The sequence below is a fragment of the Anolis sagrei genome, chromosome 4 (genome assembly GCF_037176765.1).
Source record: "Anolis sagrei isolate rAnoSag1 chromosome 4, rAnoSag1.mat, whole genome shotgun sequence".
Classification (NCBI taxonomy): Eukaryota; Metazoa; Chordata; class Lepidosauria; order Squamata; family Dactyloidae; genus Anolis; species Anolis sagrei.
Window position 1 is genome coordinate 101593067 of NC_090024.1, and position 22445 is coordinate 101615511.

The 22445-nt window shown below is 40.2% G+C and overlaps 1 protein-coding gene across 3 annotated transcripts in view; it reads right to left on the bottom strand.

Annotated features, from left to right (window-relative positions):
* Window positions 1-8150: 8150 nt before the first annotated feature.
* The window catches only part of TRIO (trio Rho guanine nucleotide exchange factor), a 373539-nt gene continuing 359244 nt past the window's right edge, over window positions 8151-22445 (bottom strand). For all 3 annotated transcript variants that reach the window (XM_060774659.2, XM_067467537.1, XM_067467536.1), the window contains exons 51-57: window positions 20918-20945; window positions 19462-19624; window positions 18050-18171; window positions 17889-17967; window positions 16435-16635; window positions 14083-14221; window positions 8151-10680 (exon numbers count right to left, since the gene is read on the bottom strand). In XM_060774659.2, coding sequence (XP_060630642.2) covers window positions 10138-10680; window positions 14083-14221; window positions 16435-16635; window positions 17889-17967; window positions 18050-18171; window positions 19462-19624; window positions 20918-20945 — 1275 coding nt within the window. In that variant the 3' untranslated portion in view covers window positions 8151-10137. The remainder of the gene's footprint in view (window positions 10681-14082; window positions 14222-16434; window positions 16636-17888; window positions 17968-18049; window positions 18172-19461; window positions 19625-20917; window positions 20946-22445) is intronic.

The window sequence follows — 22445 nt, forward strand, 5'->3', positions numbered from 1 at the left end:
GAAAACTGCTTCCTACTAAGATGGATGTGGCATAGCTCAAGGCAGGCCTGTAGCCAGGATTTCATTTTGGGGGGGGGGGGGGGGGGGCTGAATTTTTTTTCAGGGGGGGTTTCGGGGGGGGGCTGAGTTTCGGGGGGGGGGTGAGTCTGAGTGAAAGAGGGTCTAGCCTAGCAAACCTTTTGTATCATTACCCCAATACCCCCTTGCATATGGGATATATTGAGTATGGTGATCAGATCATGATATGAATAAACATAACAGTTTAAATAATGCACCAATAAGGCCTTTTCGCAAACCACCATGAAAATTTCAGGGGGGGGGCTGAAGCCCCCCGAGCCCCCCCCCCCCCCCCGGCTACATGCCTGGCTCAAGGTAGTCCACCTCAATATAGGGTGAACATGGAGACATGTGGAAAAGGTTGCACTTCCGTGAAAAGCAGTACATTTTTTGTCAGAGTGATGGAAAGGGGTATGCTGGCATAGTAAAACAATTGCTTGGGTTGGTATGAAAAAAATACATTAAATAAAATGTACAACTCTTTCATAGAATCATAGAATCAAAGAGTTGGAAGAGACCTCATGGGCCATCCAGTCCAACCCCCTGCCAAGAAGCAGGAATATTAGATTCAAATCACCCCTGACAGATGGCCATCCAGCCTCTGTTTAAAAGCTTCCAAAGAAGGAGCCTCCACCACACTCCGGGGTTTCTCTTCAAAACATTCTAGTACTGAGCTCCCTTTTAGTGTCCAAGAGGAGCAACAACATATGTGAGGTTGCATAGATGCACCATTTTAAATAATAATAATAATAATAATAATAATAATAATAATAATAATACTTTATTTATATACCGCTCCATCTCCCCAAGGAGACTCAGAGCGATTCCCAAGTAACATCACAAAACATAAAGAGTAAATACAACATAACTATAAGATTAACAAACAAAATATAAGCATAAAAATTGTCGCCATAACACACATATATTAAAAGTAATCCTGCCTGTTCAAGGCAATTAAAAATTTAAAAAGGCCGGACCAAGGTTTGTGCAAGCCCAAAAATTCTGGTGAGCCCGTGAATTAAGTGCAATGCTATGGCAGGCAACAATAATATTAGGTACGGGTCTGTGGCTGTTCATTCTGGGCTGATTAGAGGAAAGACTCTGGGTAACTGGTAGGAAGAATAAGGCCGTATTAGACAATGTGTGGGGCTGAGTTAGAACTTGCATTTTCAAAGGCTTGTTGAAACCACCAGGTCTTCAAGCTCTTACGAAAGGAGGGGAGGGATGGGGCCTGTCTTATTTCCCTTGGAAGGGCGTTCCAGAGATGGGGGGCCACCACTGAAAAGACCCTCTCTCTCGTCCCCACTGGTAGTGAGACTGAGAGGAGGGCCTCCCCAGAAGATCTTAGAGCTCATAGAAAGGGATGCGATCGCAGAGATATATTCACACCTAGCCCAACTGACAAAAGTCCTTTGTCTCACCCTGGTCATTCCATAGATATATAAAACCCTTTTCCCAGTTACTAAACAGACCTCGTCTCTGAGGATGCTTGCCATAGATGCAGGCGAAACATCAGGAGAAATGCCTCTAGAACATGGCCATATAGCTCGAAAAAACCCACAAGAACTTAGTGATTCCAGCCATGAAAGTCTTTGACAATAGATCGCAGAGATAGGCGGAGCCCGAACTGTTTAGGGCTTTATAGGTCATGACTTGCACCTTGAATTTGGCTTGGCAACTTAGCAGCCAATGAAGCTGTTTTAATAGGGGTGTTGTATGCTCCCTATAGTTTGCCCCAGTAAGGAGCCTGGCTGTCGCCCGCTGTACCAGTTCATACTTCTGGGCCGTCTTTAAGGGCAGCCCCACGTAGAGCGCGTTGCAATAGTCCAGTTTGGATGTAACCAAGGCGTGGACCACCCTGACCAAGTCAGACTTCACGAGGTATGGTTGCAGCTGGCGCACAAGTTAGAGTTGTGCAAAGGCCCTCCCGGCCACCACTGACACCTGAGCATCTAACAAAAGCGTTGAGTCCAGGAGGACCTCCAAGCTACGGACCTGCGCCTTCAGGGGGAGTGTAACCCCGTCGAGTACAGGTTGCCACCCAATACCCCGGTTGGCCCTGCGACTGACCAGGAGGACCTCCGTCTTGTCTGGATTAAGCTTCAACCTGTTAGCCCTCATCCAGTCCATCACAGCCGTCAGACACTGGTTCAGGGTCTGGGAGGCTTCCTTGGAATTTGGTGGAAATGAGTAGAATTGGGTGCCATCTGCGTAGAGATGGCACCCAACTCCAAAACTCCAGATAACCTCCCCCAGCGGTTTTATGTAGATATTGAAAAGCATGGGGGATAGAATGGAACCTGCAAAAGAATGGAAAATGCAAAAGAAAAAGATGTACGTGGCATTCTAGACGTGATTTCTGTTCCAGTTTTACATAAACATACTTTCTAGTCCTTCTGTCTGGAAGAGAGCAATGACTGCGCTCTTTGGATTTCTCCACAATGAGCAACAGGGGAATCACTGATGTACTTACTTACCTAGGCGATCCCTTCTTGTCCGAGTTAGATTGTCCTCCAAGTTTGGTGTCCTGGCGGTGGGTACGTGACTGTGGAGCCCTATTCTTGACCTGCATGTTCTCCCACAGTGAGAGCATAATTCCAGGTGGAAGGTGGTCCCAGTCAGGGTTGGCTTGATGCGCCATTCCCTTGGCACGTTTCTCGATTTGGCCCTCCATTTGTGCCTCTTCAAATTCTACAGCACTGCTGGTCACAGCTGACCTCCAACTGGAGCACTCAAGGGCCAAGACTTCCCAGTTCTCAGTGTCTATGCCACAGTTTTTAAGGTTGGCTTTGAGCCATAGCTGAAGTAAATATTGTGTTGTCGAAGGCTTTCATGGCCAGAATCACTGGGTCACTGTGTTTTCCAGGTTTAATGGCCATGTTCCTGAAGCATTATTTCAAGATGTTTCACCCACATCTATAGCAGGCATATTCAGAGGTTGAGAGGTCTGTTGGAAACTAGGCAAGTGAGGTTTATATATCTGGCATAGACACCTAGAACTGGGAAGCCCTGGCCCTTCAGCGCTCTTGCTGGAGGTCAGCTGTGACAAGCAGTGCTGTAGAATTTGAAGAGGCACGAATGGAGGGCCAAATTGAGAAACGAATCCCCATCAGGGAGATGGTGGCGGGGTAGAAATAAAGATTATTATTATTATTATTATTATTATTATTATTATTATATTAGGTTACAGCTGTTCATCCAGCTGTTACGTGATGCTAAACCGGATGCTAAACCGTGACAGCCTTTCTGTGGGTTCTTAAACATACTTCCTGGAAACTTAAGAGTTCCACAAGAGGTTATAATTGAAAAAAAGCTATAGATATGGCAAACGTACGTTGTGGTTGCGGAGACTTGCAAATTATTTCAAGGGCACCTCCAGCCTGAAAAGGTTGAGAACAACTGTCTTCCTCTACGCAGCAGAATCCTTCCCTGTTTACCATGTTAGTATGATTTGCCTATATGAGGGCTACAGCATGCCGTTTAGAGGAAATATACTTTTCTCTGCGAGATCAATATCAGATGGAAACTTGATGGCTTCAAATTTGAAAGAGAACAATTGTCTTTTGCATTGCAAATGCATCGAGTTTGAATATTCATTGCAAAGGAAAATGAGGTCGAACTTAGATGCACTTCTGCTATGAGTAGGGAAATAAATTTCCTTCATGTAGAGTAAACATGGATGTTTAATATTGGTTTTATTGTGTAACTGCCATATAAAGTAAAAATTGATTAAGGTATATGACAAAAACATTGATTTTTTTTAAATGAACTCAAAAATATATTATCCACTAGCTGTCCCCTGCCATGTATTGCTGTGGCCCAGTCTGTTGATCTGGAAAATAAAGTAACAAGAAAGTGTTGGTTTCCAATATATGTAATTTCTTTAAGCTTGTGGGTAAACAGTATTTCTTGCTGTTTCTTTGTCAGTGTTGATGTGGAGATTGTCTGGGTTGCGTACTCTGGAACATGCAATATATAATTGTCCTTCTTCAGGGGTCCCTTTCAAATCTATGATACTATATCTGTGTGTGTGTGTGAATCATATCTATCTCTATCTACGGCTGGATGGCTCTTTGTTAGGAGGGCTTTGATTACGTTTTCTTGCCCTGGTGAAGGGAGTTGGACTGGATGGCCTTGAGTATTTTCTGTTTGTCATGGGGCTTCTGTATGGGAAGTTTGGCCCAATTCTGTCGTTCGTGGGGTTCAGAACACTCTTTGATTGTAGGTGAACTATAAATACCAGTAACTACAACTCCCAAATGTCAATGTCTATTTCCCTCAAACCCCATCTGTGTTCATATTTGGGCATATGGAATATTCGTGCCAAGTTTGGTCCAGATCCATCATTGTTTGAGTCCATAGTAGTCTCTGGATGTAGGTGAACTACAACTCCCGAATTTAAGGTCAATGCTCACCAAACCCTTCTAGTGTTTTCTGTTGGTCATGGGAGTCCTGTATGCCGCGGTTGGTTCAATTCTATCATGCTATATGATTGTAGCTGAACTATAAATCCCAGCAACTACAACTCCCTATCTATCATCTATCTATCTATCTATCTATCTATCTATCTATCTATCTCTCTCTCTCTCTCTCTCTATGGCTGGATGGCTCTTTGTCAGGAGGACTTTGATTACATTTTCTTGCCCCGATGAAGGGAGTTGGATTGGATGGCCTTAAGTATTTTCTGTTGGTCATGGGGGTTCCGTGTGCGAAGTTTGCCCTGATTCTGTCGTTCGTGGAGTTCAGAATGCTCTTTGATTGTAGGTGAACTGTGAATCCCAGTGACTACAACTCCCAAATGTTAAGGTCTACACTCAGAGTATGGGCATCACCAGGTTTTCTTATTGGCTGAGAGAAAAATGTATTGTCGAAGGCTTTCATGGTCGGAATCACTGGGTTGTTGTAGGTTTTTTGGGGCTATATGGCCATGTTCTAAAGGCATTTTCTCCTGACGTTCCTCATGCATCTCTGGCAAGCATCCTCAGAGGTAGTGAGGTCTGTTGGAACTAGGAAAAAGGGTTTATATATCTGTGGAATGACCAGGGTGGGACAAAGGACTCTTGTCTGCTGGAGCCAGGTGTGAATGTTTCAACTGATCACCTTGATTAGCATTTGATTGCCTGGCAGTGCCTGGAGCAATCCTTTGTTGAGAGGTGATTAGATGTCCTTGTTTGTTTCCTCTCTGTTGTTGTGCTGTTCTAATTTTGAAGTTTTTTTTTAATACTGGTAGGAAACCATGAAAATGAACAAAATCTGGCTACCAGTATTAAAAAACTCCAAAATTAGAACAGCACAACAGAGAGGAAACAAACAAGGACATCTAATCACCTCTCAACAAAGGATTGCTCCAGGCATTGCCAGGCAATCAAATGCTAATCAAGGTGATCAGTTGAAACATTCACACCTGGCTCCAGCAGACAAGAGTCCTTTGTCCCACCCTGGTCATTCCACAGATATATAAACTGTCCGGTATTACAATGTATTGCAATGTAATATAGCTGAGTCATGCACTGCTAATGGGCTTCTATTGGAAATGCTGAGTCATAGAATCATAGAATCATAGAATCAAAGAGTTGGAAGAGACCTCAAGGGCCATCCAGTCCAACCCCCTGCCAAGAAGCAGGAATATTGCATTCAAATCACCCCTGACAAATGGCCATCCAGCCTCTGCTTAAAAGCTTCCAAAGAAGGAGCCTCCACCACACTCCGGGGCAGAGAGTTCCACTGCTGAACGGCTCTCACAGTCAGGAAGTTCTTCCTAATGTTCAGATGGAATCTCCTCTCTTGTAGTTTGAAGCCATTGTTCCGCGTCCTAGTCTCCAAGGAAGCAGAAAACAAGCTTGCTCCCTCCTCCCTGTGGCTTCCTCTCACATATTTATACATGGCTATCATATCTCCTCTCAGCCTTCTCTTCTTCAGGCTAAACATGCCCAGTTCCCTAAGCCGCTCCTCATAGGGCTTGTTCTCCAGACCCTTGATCATTTTAGTCGCCCTCCTCTGGACACATTCCAGCATTAACTGTATACAGAACTTCATTTGGGGAATGTGTTCTGGCCTAGTCCAGGTGATTGTGAATGATGTAATCCTGGGTCTGAGTTAAGTCAATGAGTTGGGAACCAATTAGAGATTGCTATGTGTAAAGGTACAGAATTGTATATAAGGAAGTCATATACAGTGTATTTTCTCTCCTTGTGCTGTGATGCTGTTCGTTGAAGGCTCTATGTGATTGATTAAAAGAACCTGTCTGCTAAGACAAGATATAACTGTGTGCTGTGGTAAGTTTGTAATGTCATCTAGACTGGGGGAAAACAATAGTAAAACTGAAAATGGCCGGGCATGTGCTCAAGTGTCTGTAAAAGAGTTCCAGGGTGACTGTAGTTTGTGGGAGCAGTTGACTGAAAATACTGTGCAGGAAGAAGCTACTGGAAAGCGCTGAAGTTGTGCAACTGATCTGCTGCTGAATTGTGAATTTAATCTCAATCCTAGTTCCAACAGTCCTCACTACCTCTGAGGATGTTTGCCATAGATGCAGGCGAAACGTCAGGAGAAAATGCCTTTAGAACATGGCCATATAGCCCGAAAAAACCGACAACAACCCACAGAGAGAAAAACTTCAACTCCCATCATGCTCCGAGAGGAACTTTCAATGGCTACCCTATGCTAGTGCCACTGGGAAAGCGAGTTCTAAGGGCCCTCTCTGGAGAAGGAGATAACTTTCCAAGAAAAACAAATGGAGGAGGCTTCTTCTGCCAGGGAGAGAAAAAGATACTGCAGATCCCCATTCCTTGGGTATTTTGTGGACTTAACTCTTTTTGAAAATATTGTCTCACTCAATTGTTGAAGGCTTTCATGGCCGGGATCACTGGGTTGTTGTAGGTTTTTCCGGGCTATATGGCCATGTTCTGGAGGCAATTTTTTTCCTGACGTTTCGCCTGCATCTATGGCAAGCATCCTCAGAGGTAGTGAGGTCTGTTGTAAGTTGGAAAAATGGGTTTATATATCTGTGGAATGACCAGGGTAATGTTTCAGCTGATCATCTTGATTTGCATTCAATGGCCTGGAAGCGCCTGGGGGGAATCTCTTGTTGAGAGTGAATTGCTGTGCCTGATTGTTTACTCTCTGTTGTTTTGCTGTTGTAATTTTTGAGTTTTTTAATACTGGTAGCCAGATTTTGTTCATCTTCATGGTTTCCTCCTTTCTGTTGAAATTGTCCACATGCTTGTGGATTTCAATGGCTTCTCTGTGTAGTCTGACATGGTGGTTGTGAGAGTGGTCCAGCACTTCTGTGTTCTCAAATAATATGCTGTGTCCAGGTTGGTTCATCAGGTGCTCTGCTATGGCTGACTTCTCTGGTTGGAGTAGTTTGCAGTGCCTTTCATGTTCCTTGATGCATGTCTGGGTGCTGCGTTTGGTGGTCCCTATGTAGACTTGTCCACAGCTGCATGGTATACGGTAGACTCCTGCAGAGGTGAGAGGATCCCTCTTGTCCTTTGCTGAACGTAGCATTTGTAGGATTTTCTTGGTGGGTCTGTAAGTGGTTTGTATGTTGTGTTTCCTCATCAGTTTCCCTATGCAGTTAGTGGTTCCCTTGATGTATGGCAAGAACAAAATCTGGCTACCAGTATTAAAAAACTCAAAACAACAGAGAGTAAACAATCAGGCACAGCAATTCACTCTCAACATGAGATTCCCCCCAGGCGCTTCCAGGCCACTGAATGCAAATCAAGGTGATCAGCTGAAACATTACCCTGGTCATTCCACAGATATATAAACCCATTTTTCCTACTTCCAACAGACCTCACTACCTCTGAGGATGCTTGCCATAGATGCAGGCGAAACGTCAGAACAAAACTGCCTCCCGAACATGGCCATATAGCCCGAAAAAACCTACAACAACCCATTGTCTCACTGAATCCGTTTCGCTGGTCTTTTTGCCTTTCTCTTCCCCTTTCTGTTTCTGGAAATTAAACAAAAACGGCCATCCGAAAACTTTTCGTTAACAGTGATTCGGTATTTAACAGTGATTTGTTAACAGTGATTCGGTAAGTTTACTAGAGAGGCCTCCAATAAAAAAAAGGTATTAATCAGGCACATCTGTTAAATATGTTTAATTTTTTTTAAAATAACTGATGGCAAAATAAATTATTTACATCACATCATACTGTGTAAACACACAACATCACTGTACAAAGAAATATACATGCAAAATAAAGCAAAACCTCCCAACTAAAATAAGAAATGAAATTATAATTCACAAGCAAAAAAAAAAGTTATGGTTGGTATGAATACACATTCATCCAGTTTTGATTTTTAATTCTTGTTTAAAAAGTTTCTGTACAACTTTACAAAAAACAAACACAAAGAAGAAATAAATAGATTACAACAGAAATTGCAAATAGTGAAATTAAAACCCAAGCCAGGTCAGGGCTTAAGACCACTGCAATGTCTACTTCATATGGGATTCAGGCTTGGTTTCTTTCAACAGGGATTACACATGAAGAGAAACATGGATGACTAAACATCCATGTCAGGCTTGCCAATGCACAGAAAACCATCAATATCTTAATATTCCACATATTTTAAACGTTTTATAAACCATTTTTTAAAAAACAAGAGACAGTTATCGTATGTCAACTTCTGGTCTTCGTTATGACCACTACTGCTTGACAGTATTTTCTTCAAAGAGCAGAAAATTCATTCATTTATTGTACAGAAAGCAAAAGACAAAATTTAAAATTCTAAAAAGTCGAGATTGATTTTGGGGGGAGAAAAATAATACTTTGGCATTTTTAACAACAACAACAACAACAACCAAAACAAACACACTTCTTGAAAAAACTTCACTCTATTTTTTTTTCTTATCCAGTTTGCATTTCAGGAGATGAAAATAATTTTACAATCGGAAAACCAGCTTGACTTTTGACTCAAATCCCAAGCTAAGGCTCAAGTTCAACTAGTTCAATGACACAGTGAGAAACCCACCCGCTCCCCTACCCACCCTTGGAAATTCCAAACACAAATGAAGTCATAAAGCTCACCATACTATGAATGTGCTTTTTTTTCTATATATTTATTACAGTTACAACAGAGGTCCTCATAAATAGTTGCATAAAATGTTAAAGCCACAACATTGCACATGATATGAAATTAAAACAAAACAAAAACAAAAACAAAATCCCAAAGTGAGTGCATTTAGAGTATTTTCTTCTGCTGTATACTGCCTGACAATAAAGGTTGGCCTATTGGACACCAAACCCAGGAGTTCTTTTCTGATAGGTCAAACCAAAGCTGACCTGAACTAAAGACCCGCACAGTGGTATACCACCATTTAGGGGGAGGGAAAAGGAAGAAGAGAGGAGGGGGGAAATCGAAGAGACACAGACTGAAGGCAGGTAACCGTCTATTTACAAGTAAGGCCTACATTTTATCAGAGCAAAATGGTTCATTCTATTTGTATGCAAAAATCTTGAGGTTGGATGCACTTATAAGCAGAGTCCGATCTCAGTGCACTGCTATGCAAGATAGACACAGGCGAGGCAACTGGAAAGCTCTATGTCCAAGTCCAAGGAAATAAAACAAAATAAAAATCAGACGTTCCAAAATGGACACCCTCTCTGCGGGCAGCCATTTTGTTGTCTTTCCATGTCAGTGTCTGTATCTCGTCTCTTAATACCAGTGCTTTGAACATAGGTGTATTTCCTTTGTCTAAAATCTTGAAAATGCTAGTTAAGATCATTTGCAAAATTTCAATTCTGGTTTGACATTTTGTTTAAAAAAGATTTATTTTTTTTTGCAGAAACCTGAATAAAATACTGTAGTAAGTGTAAAGTTCTTCATTTTGCAGAGTACAATGTTGTAGTCCTCCACCCCAACATAGGTTCGCACTGCTAGTCCCAAGTACAACCGTGCGTAGATTTACTTGGAATGCATTTCCACACGATGAACATGCTAGCAGCTGATTGGCTTTTGTTTGTTTGTTTTCTTCACCCCAAATTCGAGTCAACAGCTGATTGGCAGGAGAGCTTCATCCTCACTTTCAGTGACAGGTGAAAGAGAATGAGAGAGAACATCAAAGATAAGTTAAATTTTTGGCAAGAGCCTGCTCTGTAAGAAGTTTTTAATGCTACGAATGGGTCGAACATCGTTCTGGTGTTTTCGCCGCTCAATGAATGAAGTCAGTCTGGCTATGTCAATGCTGTCAGCACTTTTGGCACTGCCTGGCTGCAGCCATTGCTCTTGGAGGGCCAGTGCAGCAGAAGGACGCTTGGCTGGGTCATCCTGCAATAGGAAACATACAAAATCTTTGGCCTTTTGGCTTACTCCTCTGAAGTAGTCATCTGGGAAGCTAAAGTCTAAGCGACAAATGTTCAGGCAGGTTTCCTCTACACTTTCATCCAGGAAAGGAGACACGCCACTAAGGAGGACGTATGTGAGCACGCCAATGCTCCACACATCTGAGGTCAGGGAGACGGGATTTCCAAGGATAATTTCAGGAGCTGCAAACTCTGGGTTCCCAAGTAACTGGTGGATGTAGTAGGTGGTGTTGAGTTGGACAGCATCTCCAAAGTCAGCCAGTCTGATTGTCGCTTTGGCCATGCTCTTATCCACCAGAATGTTTTCAGGCTGGAAAAAGAACAAGGAGAGTTTCACAGTCATTGTTCAGCAGGCAACCAACAGAAAAAGAAGCAGCTTTTGTTTCTCAAACTATAACAACAACAACAACAACAACAACAACAACAACTTTATTTTTTGTATCCCGCCTCCATCTCCCCGAAGGGACTTGGGGCGGCTTACATATGGCGGAAAGTGTCTAAAACAGAGCATAAAAATAAACACACAACAGCATACAATAAAGTAAAACATATCAATAAAAACGTAATGTTCGTTTGTGGGATTAACATAACTTAAAAACCACTGGATGAATTGACACCAAATTTGGACACAATACACCTATCAAGCCAATGAGTGGCTATCACTCATAAAAAACACTGAAAAACACATCAGAAGAGGATTGTTGTAGGTTTTTTCGGGCTATATGGCCATGTTCTAGAGGCATTTTATCCTGACGTTTCGCCTGAATCTATGACAAGCATCCTCAGAGGTAGTGAGGACCTCTGAGGATGCTTGCCATAGATGCAGGTGAAACGTAGGATAAAATGCCTCTAGAACATGGCCATATAGCCCGAACAAACCTACCGAAAAAACCTATGGCAAGCCGAAAAAACCTACAACAACCCAGTGATTCCGGTCACGAAAGCCTTCGACAATACAGCAGAAGAGACTTAAAAAGCAAAAAAACCCCAAAATTACATACACACAAAACAAATATACACAGACTGGGTCACAGCAACGCAATGCAAGAGACAGCTTGTAGCATATAAAAACAACAGTTTAAAACTCAGAACAACGCCTAATAACCTATGGTGACAACTATTGTAAGACATGGCTAGACTGTAAACAAGACAAGGGAATGGGATAGTGCAAATTATAGCTAAGGAACAAGGGCATGGGTTGAAAGTGCAGTGCTGTCTCATTAATTGTGGACCATTTGGGCTAGACAGTCTCAAATGCTTGTTTAAAAACCTAAGTCTTCATATCCCTGCAGAAGGAGGACTGCGTGGGGGCCTGTCTAATCTCCCTGGGGAGGGTGTTCCAAATCCAGGGGGCCACCATCAAGAAGGCCCTCTCCCTCGTCCCCACCAGCTGAGCTTGTGACGGAGGTGGGACCGAGAAGAGAGCCTCTCCAGCAGATCTTAATGCTTGTGCAGGTTCATAGAGGAGGATGAGGTCACGAAGATAGGCTTTATAGATAATGACCTGCAGTTTGAATTGGGACCAGAAACTTATCAGCAGCCAATGGAGCTGCTTTAACAGGGGCATTGTGTGCTCCCTAAAACCAGCTCCAGTTAGTTGCCTGGCTGCCGATCTTTGCACCAATTGCAGTTTCCGAGTCATCTTCAAAGGCAGCTCACGTAGAGTGCTTTATAGTAATCCAATTTTGATGTAACTAAGGCATGGCCCACCGTGGCCAAATCTGGCTTTTCAGGTATGGTTGCAGCTGGCGCATAAGTTTAACTGTGTGAAGGTCCCCCCAGCCACCGTCGACATCTGAGCCTTAAGCATCAGCGCTGAATCCAGGAGGACCCCAGACTACAGATCTGTGTACTCCAGGGGAGTTTGTCCCCATCGAGATAAACTAAAGAATTTGAAAATATATCTTAACACATGAAACAAGAGCAAAGGTGTTAGGTTGCTCTTGCAAAACAACAAATTTCTGTGGCATCTCTCAGATTAACACATGTGTTATAGGATGAATTTTCAAGGATTATGATCCACTTTTTCAGAACTATACAGTATAATCTATACAAATAAAAATGTAATGTTTGTTTGTGGTATTCACAGAATTCAAAAACCACTGGGGCAATTGGCACCAAATTTGGATACAATACACCTATCAGGCCAATGAGTGACCATCACACATAAAAACATTGAAAAACACAATGGAAGAGACATTAAAAGCCAATAAATAAAAACTGCATTACAATGCATGCACAAAACCACATATACACAAATATATACACAAAAATATATGCACTATACACACACAAAACACATATACACAGACTGGGCCACAGCAACGTGTGGCAGGGGATGGCTAGTGTTCTATAAATGAGGCAAATGTATCATTAATGATGTTGGAGATAACTGAGTGTAAAACCCATTTCTGTCCCACTGTGTTATGCATCAGTTCAAACTTTCTCCTTGTGACGCTATTAACTTACATGGGAAATGTAGTAGATGGTATTCTCCCCTCTCCTATGGTTAAAAGCAGTTTTTGGTGGGTAAAGGGGGATTTACCCTGAGAGATTGGCATGCAAACCAAAGAAAGGGTGCACAGAAACCAGCCTTCTAGTTATTGGGTGGCAACTTCCATCATTCCTCCCTCTGGGATAAGCTGGCTGAAACTGCTAGGATTTGCAACCCAGCTGTATTTGGAAGGCCACATATTGCTCATACTTAGATATGTCCCTCCATGCCACCAATCCAAACTGCCTCACTGAGTGCTGCGTGGACAAGAAAAGCCAATACGTCTTAGGATGGTATTAAGTTTTAAATTGATGTTTTTATATGCTATAGTTTTTACTTTGTATTGTACGGTGTGTTTATTTTATGCTTTGTCCCAGCACTTTGTGCAATATGTAAGCGACCATGAGTTCCTTTGGGGAGATGGAGGTACAAAAATATAGTAGTAGATAATAATAATAATAATAATAATAATAATAATAATAATAATAATTTTATTGACACAAAAACATAGTATGTCACAGCAAACAAGATATATATGCTGGCATTTGGAAATAATAAACATTGACAAAATCACAATCTGTCAACTGAAAAAGGCCACCTTACTTGGATCTGCGCGTATCATTCGAAAATACACCTCACAGTCCTAGACACTTGGGAAGTGTATGACTTGTGATTTTGTGATATGAAATCCAGCAATTATTATTATTATTATTATTATTATTATTATTATTATTATTATGGATCACAAATCTCTTACGTCCATGTCCTATTTTCCCCAAGTAGCCAGAATTCTGTGAACCTTTGTTGTCCAACAGAGAACAGTTACACTGGATTGCTGTTTGAAAATCCCGATTTTTCTCATTACAAAGGAAAATGAAGTGCCCTAATAATTTTACATATTGTAAAGATCAAGATATGGAATACAGAAAGCAAAGCAAATATCTATTTGTGTGCCTGCAAACAAGACTCTTGCTTGAGCTTTCATATGGCTGTGTGACTGTATCTCAGTTGTTATTCAGAAATATGTTGTGTTCACACAGCCTATCACAATAGGTACAGTCTCAATATAGTAAAAGGATGGGACTAATACACTTCTCCATTCCAAGCATCAAACAGGAATCTGCTAGTTGGGTTTTGTTAAATACTACAAAGCATGTGCTGTTATCAGGGATTGGCGATGACTGTATTTGAGGAAGAATAAACCGTTACTCTGTTCACCTTTAGGTCCAAGTGCACTATTCTGCAATTGTGAAGATACTGCACAGCTTCCAGAATCTCTCCCAGATACAGCTTGATCTTTCCTTCAGTGAGGTTTCCCCACTGCACAACGTAGTCCAGAAGTCGACCTTGGTTAGCCCTGTGACAACAGAAGCATCAGGTTAAAAACAAATTTGACTGTCCATATTTCAGAGGGAATGAAAGATTGTATTCTAATACTGGGAAAAACCCTTAATTAACATCTCTCTAATATGGTTTTCAATAAAGCTGCTTTATTAAGAGTGTCCATTACTCTTCAGAAGCTGTGGCTCAGTTAGCTCTCTTGGCATATTATACTGGTGAGGAGATATAATAATAATAAAAACAACAACAACATCCACAACAATTTTATTTCTTACTTGCCTCTCCCTGCCCGAGGCAGGTTACAGCATAATTAAAACACAGAAACATTGTAAAAATATCTATAAATACACATATTAAAATGTATTTCTACAAATATATATATTAAAACGTATATCTATAAAATACATATTAAAATACACAGAAGAGATTAAACACACTACAGGGAAGCAAGTTCGTAGCACCTCAAATATAGGCTGTCCTTATTATGGTAAAATGTGGCTTAGTAAAGGTAAAGGTTTTCCCCTGACATTAAGTCCAGTCGTGTCCGACTCTGGAGGGTGGTGCTCATCTCCATTTCTAAGCTGAAGAGCCGGTGTTGTCCGTAGACAGCTCCAAGGTCATGTGGCCGGCATGACTGCATGGAGCACCGTAACCTTCCCACCGGAGCGGTACCTACTGATCTACTCACATTTGTATGTTTTTGAACTGCTAGGTTGGCAGAAGCTGGGGGCAACAGCAGGAGCTCACTCCACTCCCTGGATTAAAACCTGCGACCTTTTGGTAAGCAAGTTCAGCAGCTCAGTGGTTTAAACTACTTGGATGCATCTCTTTCATTACATACTGATTACTTTCATTAAAAACTAGTAGGCACGTGATGAAAGAAATAGAAGAACGCAGTGATATGTCTTACGCAAGCTGTGTCTAAGGAAAGGATCCCAGAAAGGATGCTTCCTTGACCCCGTTCTTCAAACCCAGACTGCCTTGAAAAGAAGTAAGGAAAGTGTCCCAGGAAGGGTGCTTCCCTTAACCCCATTGCCCAAATCCAGGCTCCCTTGAAAGGAAGAAAGGAAAGCATCCCAGTAACAGAAAGGGGAGCCTTATAAGTTCCCCAGTCCTGTCAATGGGCAGATCTTCTTGGATCTTTCAGCTGTGGACTGGAAATGGCTATTTGACAACCTGCCTGTTTCCGGGAGGCACACGAAAATGTATCTTCGGGTCTTCCGGAATTTGGCCAGCACAAACAGATCAAGGTTCAGTCAAAATGCACAAGGTTAACAACTAACTAGTGTATATATTTTTCTTTAAAAATTTTTTTATTGTGTTTTGGATTCAAAACAATTCTAATTATATAACCAGTACACAAAAAAGAGAAAAAAACTGAAAAAGTTTTTTTTTAAAGTTACAATTTGACTTCCCATCTACTTCTTGGTGGTGGTCACAAAGTATAAAGTACTTCCCTTTAACCTTTGATCTTTGTTTTCCTTTGTCTTTCTCCTACTTACATATAATATTCTTTCCCAAACAGCAAAAATTTTATAAAAACACACAAAAAAGATATGCTATTTCCCTTAATTATATCAATATTCTCATTTTTTTTCTAAAATATTCTTTTACTATTTGCCAGTCTATTTGAATTTTCCTTTTTCCTAGTGCATTGTCATCAAGTAAATCAGTCTGTCCATATTCATAATTTCCATCAATTTCAAAGACCATTGGTTCACTGTAGGCATCTCTTGGTTTCTCCAACACCTGGCATATGCTATTCTTGTGTATATCTACGGGGTATATATACGGGGTTGCTTGGGTGTTGGCAGGGCCATTGTCCCCCTTTCATCCCTCCTTTCTCTTTCCCTTTCCTCATACCCTCCCTCTCACTTTCTGTCTTTTTTTCTTCATCCCTTCTCTATTCTTTCCCTTTTTATCTTTCCTTCCCCTCCTCTACCTCCCTTCTCCAGCTCCCTCCCTTCCCCTCATAAACATGTCACCTTTCTTTCCCAGTGAGGACCACTTCACCTATCAACAACCAATCCTTCACCTAACAACAACCAATTCAGTGACCTCACAGAGGACCACTTCACCTAGTAATAGCCTTTTTGGAACAAACAGACAGATAGACTTTGACTTTTATACATATAAAGTACTGGTTCACTGGCTCTCATATAGCACATCTGATTGAAAATTGTAAGACAGAAAGAAGCAAAGAATGAAGTAACTTAAGAGTCCACATACATCTCTAACACTAAGATGTAACTGGTGGAGGTCTCAAAGGTGTCAAGAAGGCCGACAAGCTGAGGGTGTTGGAGATTCTGCATGATTCCGAGCTCGTGGGTGACCTGATCTCGTTTCATCAGTTTCTTATTTACAAATTTTGCGGCCACTTCTCGCTTGGTCCCCTTTTGATCACATCTCTTAACGACAGAAAACCTGCCCCTGGAAAATACGGTAAGAAAAGCACAATGTCAAAGGCAAGGCAACTGTACCGGACAGAGACAGAGAGCATAGGCGTCAGTACTACAAACATAAATTCAAATTTAGTCTTGGAATCTTCACCCCTGGAAATGGATAACACTATGTAACAAAATTTGAAAAATGGTAGAACTGTTACATGCACATTAACAAGCATGTCACTTCTCTCTAAAATTCAGAACTCGTATCACGTTCCGTCCAACACAGAAATGGAACAAGTCAAAGATTGTATGACGAAGTGGGCTGCTTATATTAGACGACCAATAAAAATGGAAAAATTGGAACGAATGTGGAATAAGAAATTAAAATTTACATATTAAATTGACCTCCAGGAAAACTGATACAAGATGATGTACCAGTGTTACACTACACCATAAAAATTGGCCAAATATTATAAAATATTAAAGATTGTTGCTGGAAATATGAGAGTCAAACATGAACTTTTTTCATATGTGGTGGGGATGCAAAATTGCTAAAACTTATTGGAAAAGGATTCACGAAACCATACCAAAATTTTAAAAAATAAAATTCCAAATGAAACCTTAATATTACCTATTAGAGATATTAGATATGAAAATGAACAAGAATGAAGACATTCTATTTAATTACATGACTACGGCAGCCAGAATTGTGTGTGCTAGAAAGTGGAAGACCATAGAAAATCCACAAAAGAAGAGTGGAAATTAAAGATATTAGGCATAATGAACATGGACAGACTAACTTATTTTTTTAAAAGTACATCAAGGCAAACCCAAATGTCCAACTAACTGGACTTTATTAAATATTTTTTGAAAATAGAAGGAAAAGACGTAAATATCGGATGACGGAGATTTCAACTACAATCAACAATTAAGAGACTAATAACCTTGACAGAAAAAGTTCGGAAGTCAACCAATAAGAATTTTTTAAGTTCCATTTTTATATTTTTTTTCTCTTCTCCCTTTTTTCCCCCTTCTTCTCTATTTCCCCAAATTTTTGTACCTTTATTTTTACCCATAGGGTTACCTTTTTTATCCTCCCTCCCTATTTAGTTTTTTTCTCCCACCCTCTAAATCTCCCACCTCTTCTTCCTTTTTCTTTTTCAAAAATAAATAAAAAGCATTTTTTAAAAGAACTGGTATCACGTTGGCTAGCTGGAGATTAGGTTGGAGTCCAAAAAGATAACATTTATATGCTCTTCTTGGTATTTAGAGACATATATATAGACTGATTCATACCTGCCAAGCTCAGCCACTTCACTGTACAGGGAATCAAAGTTATCTTTCCAGGTTACAATGATCCCATCACTTCCAGGACCTGAAACAAGGTAAAAATAATTTGAATCCAAACATTTGATATATGGAAGTTATTGCTATAATGTATGTTTTTTTGTCCTTACCTAAAACTCGCAAACTGGCTGAAGATGAAACTGAACCCATGTCATTTGCAGCTATACAGGTATAGATACCATCATCTTCTGTGGTCACACCAATGATTTTCAGAGATGCTTCTCCTAAATCACTGCAAAATACGACAAACTTTAGATATATGTGAGATCTCAGTTGCTGATTTTCTGCCTTTCTATGTTTCTTTCATCAGAGTTTGCTGTGTTATAGCTCTGGTTCTTTTTATAAGAAAAGAAGCCAAACCAAAACAAACTATATTGCACATAATCTAGATTAGAGGTTCTCAAACTAAGGCCCGGAGGCCAGATACGGCCTTCCAACGTCATTTACCTGGCCCTCGCTCAGGGTCAACCTAAGTCTGAAACGACCTGAAAGCACAAAACAACAACACTATCTCATCAGCCAAAAGCAGGCCCACACTTCCCATTTAAATACTAATTAGTTTATATTTGTTAAAATCATTCTTCATCTTAATTATTGTATTGTTTTAAAGTGTTTTTTGCATTACAAATAAGATATGTGCAGTGTGCATAGGAATTCATTCATGTCTTTTTCAAATTATAATCCAGCCCTCCAACAGTTTGAGGGACTGTGACATGGCCCTCTGTTTAAAAAGTTTGAGGACCCCTGATCTGGATGATTCAATATGTAACTATTTCTTCTCATTTATTCACTATGTTCATGTATCATGTATCTTACATCAGGGATTCTTAAACTTTTCCTACTCGCAACCCCTTTCCACCTGAAATTTTTTTTATCTAACCCTGGATATTTAGGTATATAAAATAGATATAAAAACCAAACATTGACCAATAGTAAATCAACATTTGCAAGGCTTGCTAAACAGGCTGATTTTCCTTTTTATGAAGGAAAGCATTTCCTGCAGAGTCCACTATTAACCCTGCATGTTGTGGCTCCAAGATTTGTGTAAATGTGGCATTCAGAAATCGTTCACTGTTGCCTGTTTGTGATCCCAACATTGAGAGTAGGGAACCCCTTTTGAAGAAGCAGTGCCATAGACAACATTTCCTTAAAAAGCAATTGCTGCCTTCAAACTGAACCTGTTTCCATAAGTTAAAAAAGAGCAATTTAAGTGCTGAGCAATTTCCCCTTCCCTTTCATTCCATTATTTTCTGCCTTTCCTCCCAAACTGGAAATAATTTATATATTTGCAATATTTCTATCCCGCCCTTCTCAACCCCCGAGGAGGAACTGGGAGAACCAGGAATTCATAAGATATGCAAGAGTGTGAGTGTTTCCAGATGCATACTCACAGATTTATATACCAATGACAGTAAACCTTTAGTTCCTCTAAAGTAATTTTAATAGTCAACTCCCTCAGTAATAATTTCTTTCCTCTCCCATCCCAGGTATAAAGCATGCAACCCTCAAGGAGGCACCGTACCTGTATGAGATGCTGTAGCGACTGTCATTGCTCAGTGTGTTATGATCAGGCCCTTTCCAAGTGATGGAAGCTTTGGGACGACCACAGACTTTGCACTTAAGAATGACAGTCTCTCCTATCTCACATGTCAGCCCACTTAATGGTATTATAAATTCTGGGGGAACTGGAAGAGAAGAAAACAGCAAGCATTAAAAGTTTAGCATTATACTTTTATGTTCATTACTCACAAATGCATGCAGGCATGAGACATTTTTTATGCTAGCTTTATACATACTATGCCTCTTGTGGCTAAAATTTTATATACTTTATTTATACCCCGCCCTTGTCACCCCAAAGGGGACTCAGAGCAACCTCTCAAACTATGGCTAAAATTCAATTTTTTATGGCTAGTAGCAGAGGTCAAGTCTGGTAAAGACAACACATGCTTTACGTCCACCATGGCCCAGAATTCTTTCTCCTGTGTCATCAGTTGGGACCAGTGTGAAGAGAGGGGCCAGGAAGACAGTTCCATCTTGTCTCCTGCACTGTACTAATAATATAATATAATATAATATAATATAATATAATATAATATAATATAATACTAATATGATATTATATATATTTTATAATACATGTAATATTACTAATAATATTACAGTATAATAGTATAGTACAATATAGCAACATATAATACTAATATTGTGTTATGGTAATAATATAATATATTGTATTTATTTGTTATCTGCTCTGAGTCCCCTTCGGGGTGAGAAGCGCGGCATATAAATGTTGTAAATAAATAAATAAATAAATAGAAATTAGAAGTGGGCCTTGTTGCTGGAAGACATATTGTCATATAAATGTGGAATTTCTCCTAGCTCTGGGAGATTAAATTAGCTTTGAAACATTCAGCCATTCACTTCACCCCACAGGGAAATGAGATGAGGTGAGAGCCTAAATTCTGTTTTCAGCATCTTCGTAGGAGAATCCCAAGATGAAGAGTATCACTGGAAAATTCCACAAAACATGTAGCAGAATTTTGAGCATGTTGCCTTGAGAATCTAAATTCTTTTTTACAGGAGAAAAACAGGGCTAGATCTATGTACATAAGAGACAGAGGCCACTTCCACACAGCTGAATAAAATCCCACATTGCCTCCATGTACAGAACACTCTCTGTGTCATTATCACAGAATGGTTGTTCTCATAATTTGCTTGAAAAACAAAACCCCAAAGTTCACTGATCCAACTCATGATAGGTACTGAAAACGACAGAGCCTTACCTACCGAATTAGACCTACCCCACCTCTCTATCCCCACTATTATTGATTTTATTTACTATATTTATATACCGTCCCCCTCAGAGACTCGAGGCGGTTTCCACCGGTGACTCAGAAAGAGGCACTACAGCCCACATAGTGCCCCCTCAAAATGTGGGATGTCTTTATGCCCCACCTTATATGACAATTTGCACTTACCATCATAAATGTAGTTGGGGTTGAGAAGCTGAAAATGAGAAGTTGGAAAAAATTAGAATTTTGACAAGTTTTCCAAAATTTTCTTAGAGAAAAGAAGGCTTTAAAAAGGTTGCGTTTAGAAACATATTTCAGTCCCATCATAGTGACCTTTGCCCAGTTCATTCCTTACAGATCTACTGAATTAACAGTGTCATTCTTTCCCTTTCCTTTTCATTCTTTTCCTTTTCAGGTTATTTGGAGCAAGACCTGCAGCATAGTTCTGGATGTATATCCCCATTGATTTTAATATTTGAGGGCCTCTGGCTTCTATGTGATTTAAAGTAAGAAATATCTAATTTTGTTTAATGGTGGGTTTAGTGCAGTGGTTCTTAACCTGTGGGTCCGCAGGTGTTTTGGCCTATAACTCCCAGAAAGTTTACTAGCTGTTAGGATTTCTGGGAATTGAAGGCCAAAACATTTGGGGACCTACAGGTTGAGAACCACTGGCTTAGAGAGAGGTGGCTATTTCTGCTATGCAAAATCAATAACAATTACTAAAGTTGGAGGCTGCACCAAAAAATTGTTTCTTGAAAACATATACCAGCTCTTCTCAGAGGAATGACAGTCATTTGTAAAAGCACTGGTTTAAAAAACTCAGAACTGAATTAAATATGCTACTTTTTAAGATTAAGGCTGCTAGGAAAGTTGCAAATCTTGAATTATGCTTTAAAGATATACAGTACAGTCTCGCTTATCCATCCTTCGTTCATCCAACGTTCTGTATTATCCCCGATCCACAGCTGTTTCAATACACTGTAATGTTTTGGTGCTAAATTCCCAAATACAGTAATTACTACATAACATTATCGTGTATTGAACTGCTTTTTCTGTTTATTTGTTGTAAAACATGATGTTTTGGTGTTTAAGTTGCAAAATCATAATGTAATTTGGTGTTTTATAGGCTTTTCCTTAATCTCTCCTTATTATCCAACATTTTAACTTATTCAACCTTCTGCCGGTCCATTTATATTGGATAAGCAAGACTACTGTAGTTTGAGCTACTTGGAACATGAACATTTCTGCCCAACACCATATTACCCAGTCAATTTGATAACCATTGTCCTCTTAGCAATGATTGCTACTGCTTCCTGTGAACTCAATATGCATCATTTTGAATTTGTACTTTGAAAAGACTTCTGTACTCTGAGACAGGATATGATCTTGTGCCAGGAATACTGAAAAGTGACCATAATACTCTTTGCAACCTTCTGAGTAAAAGTGAATATTCTTTCTTTACTGTATCATATGAGAGCTTGGTTTCCTGTTTTACTCTGAATCCTATTCAGTTAACTGGACAAGATATGTCCACACAAGGGAAGACACTACTTTTTTCTGATACCAGGTACTTAAGCAGTGTTCAAAGCAGCCATGTTAAAAAGCTATTTGGCTCTCTGCCTTTACTTGAATATATCAAAAAGACTGAATGGTTTTCCCTTGGCTCCTTTGTTTTAAAAACTCTACAATCCTCCACAGGCTTGACATACTATGC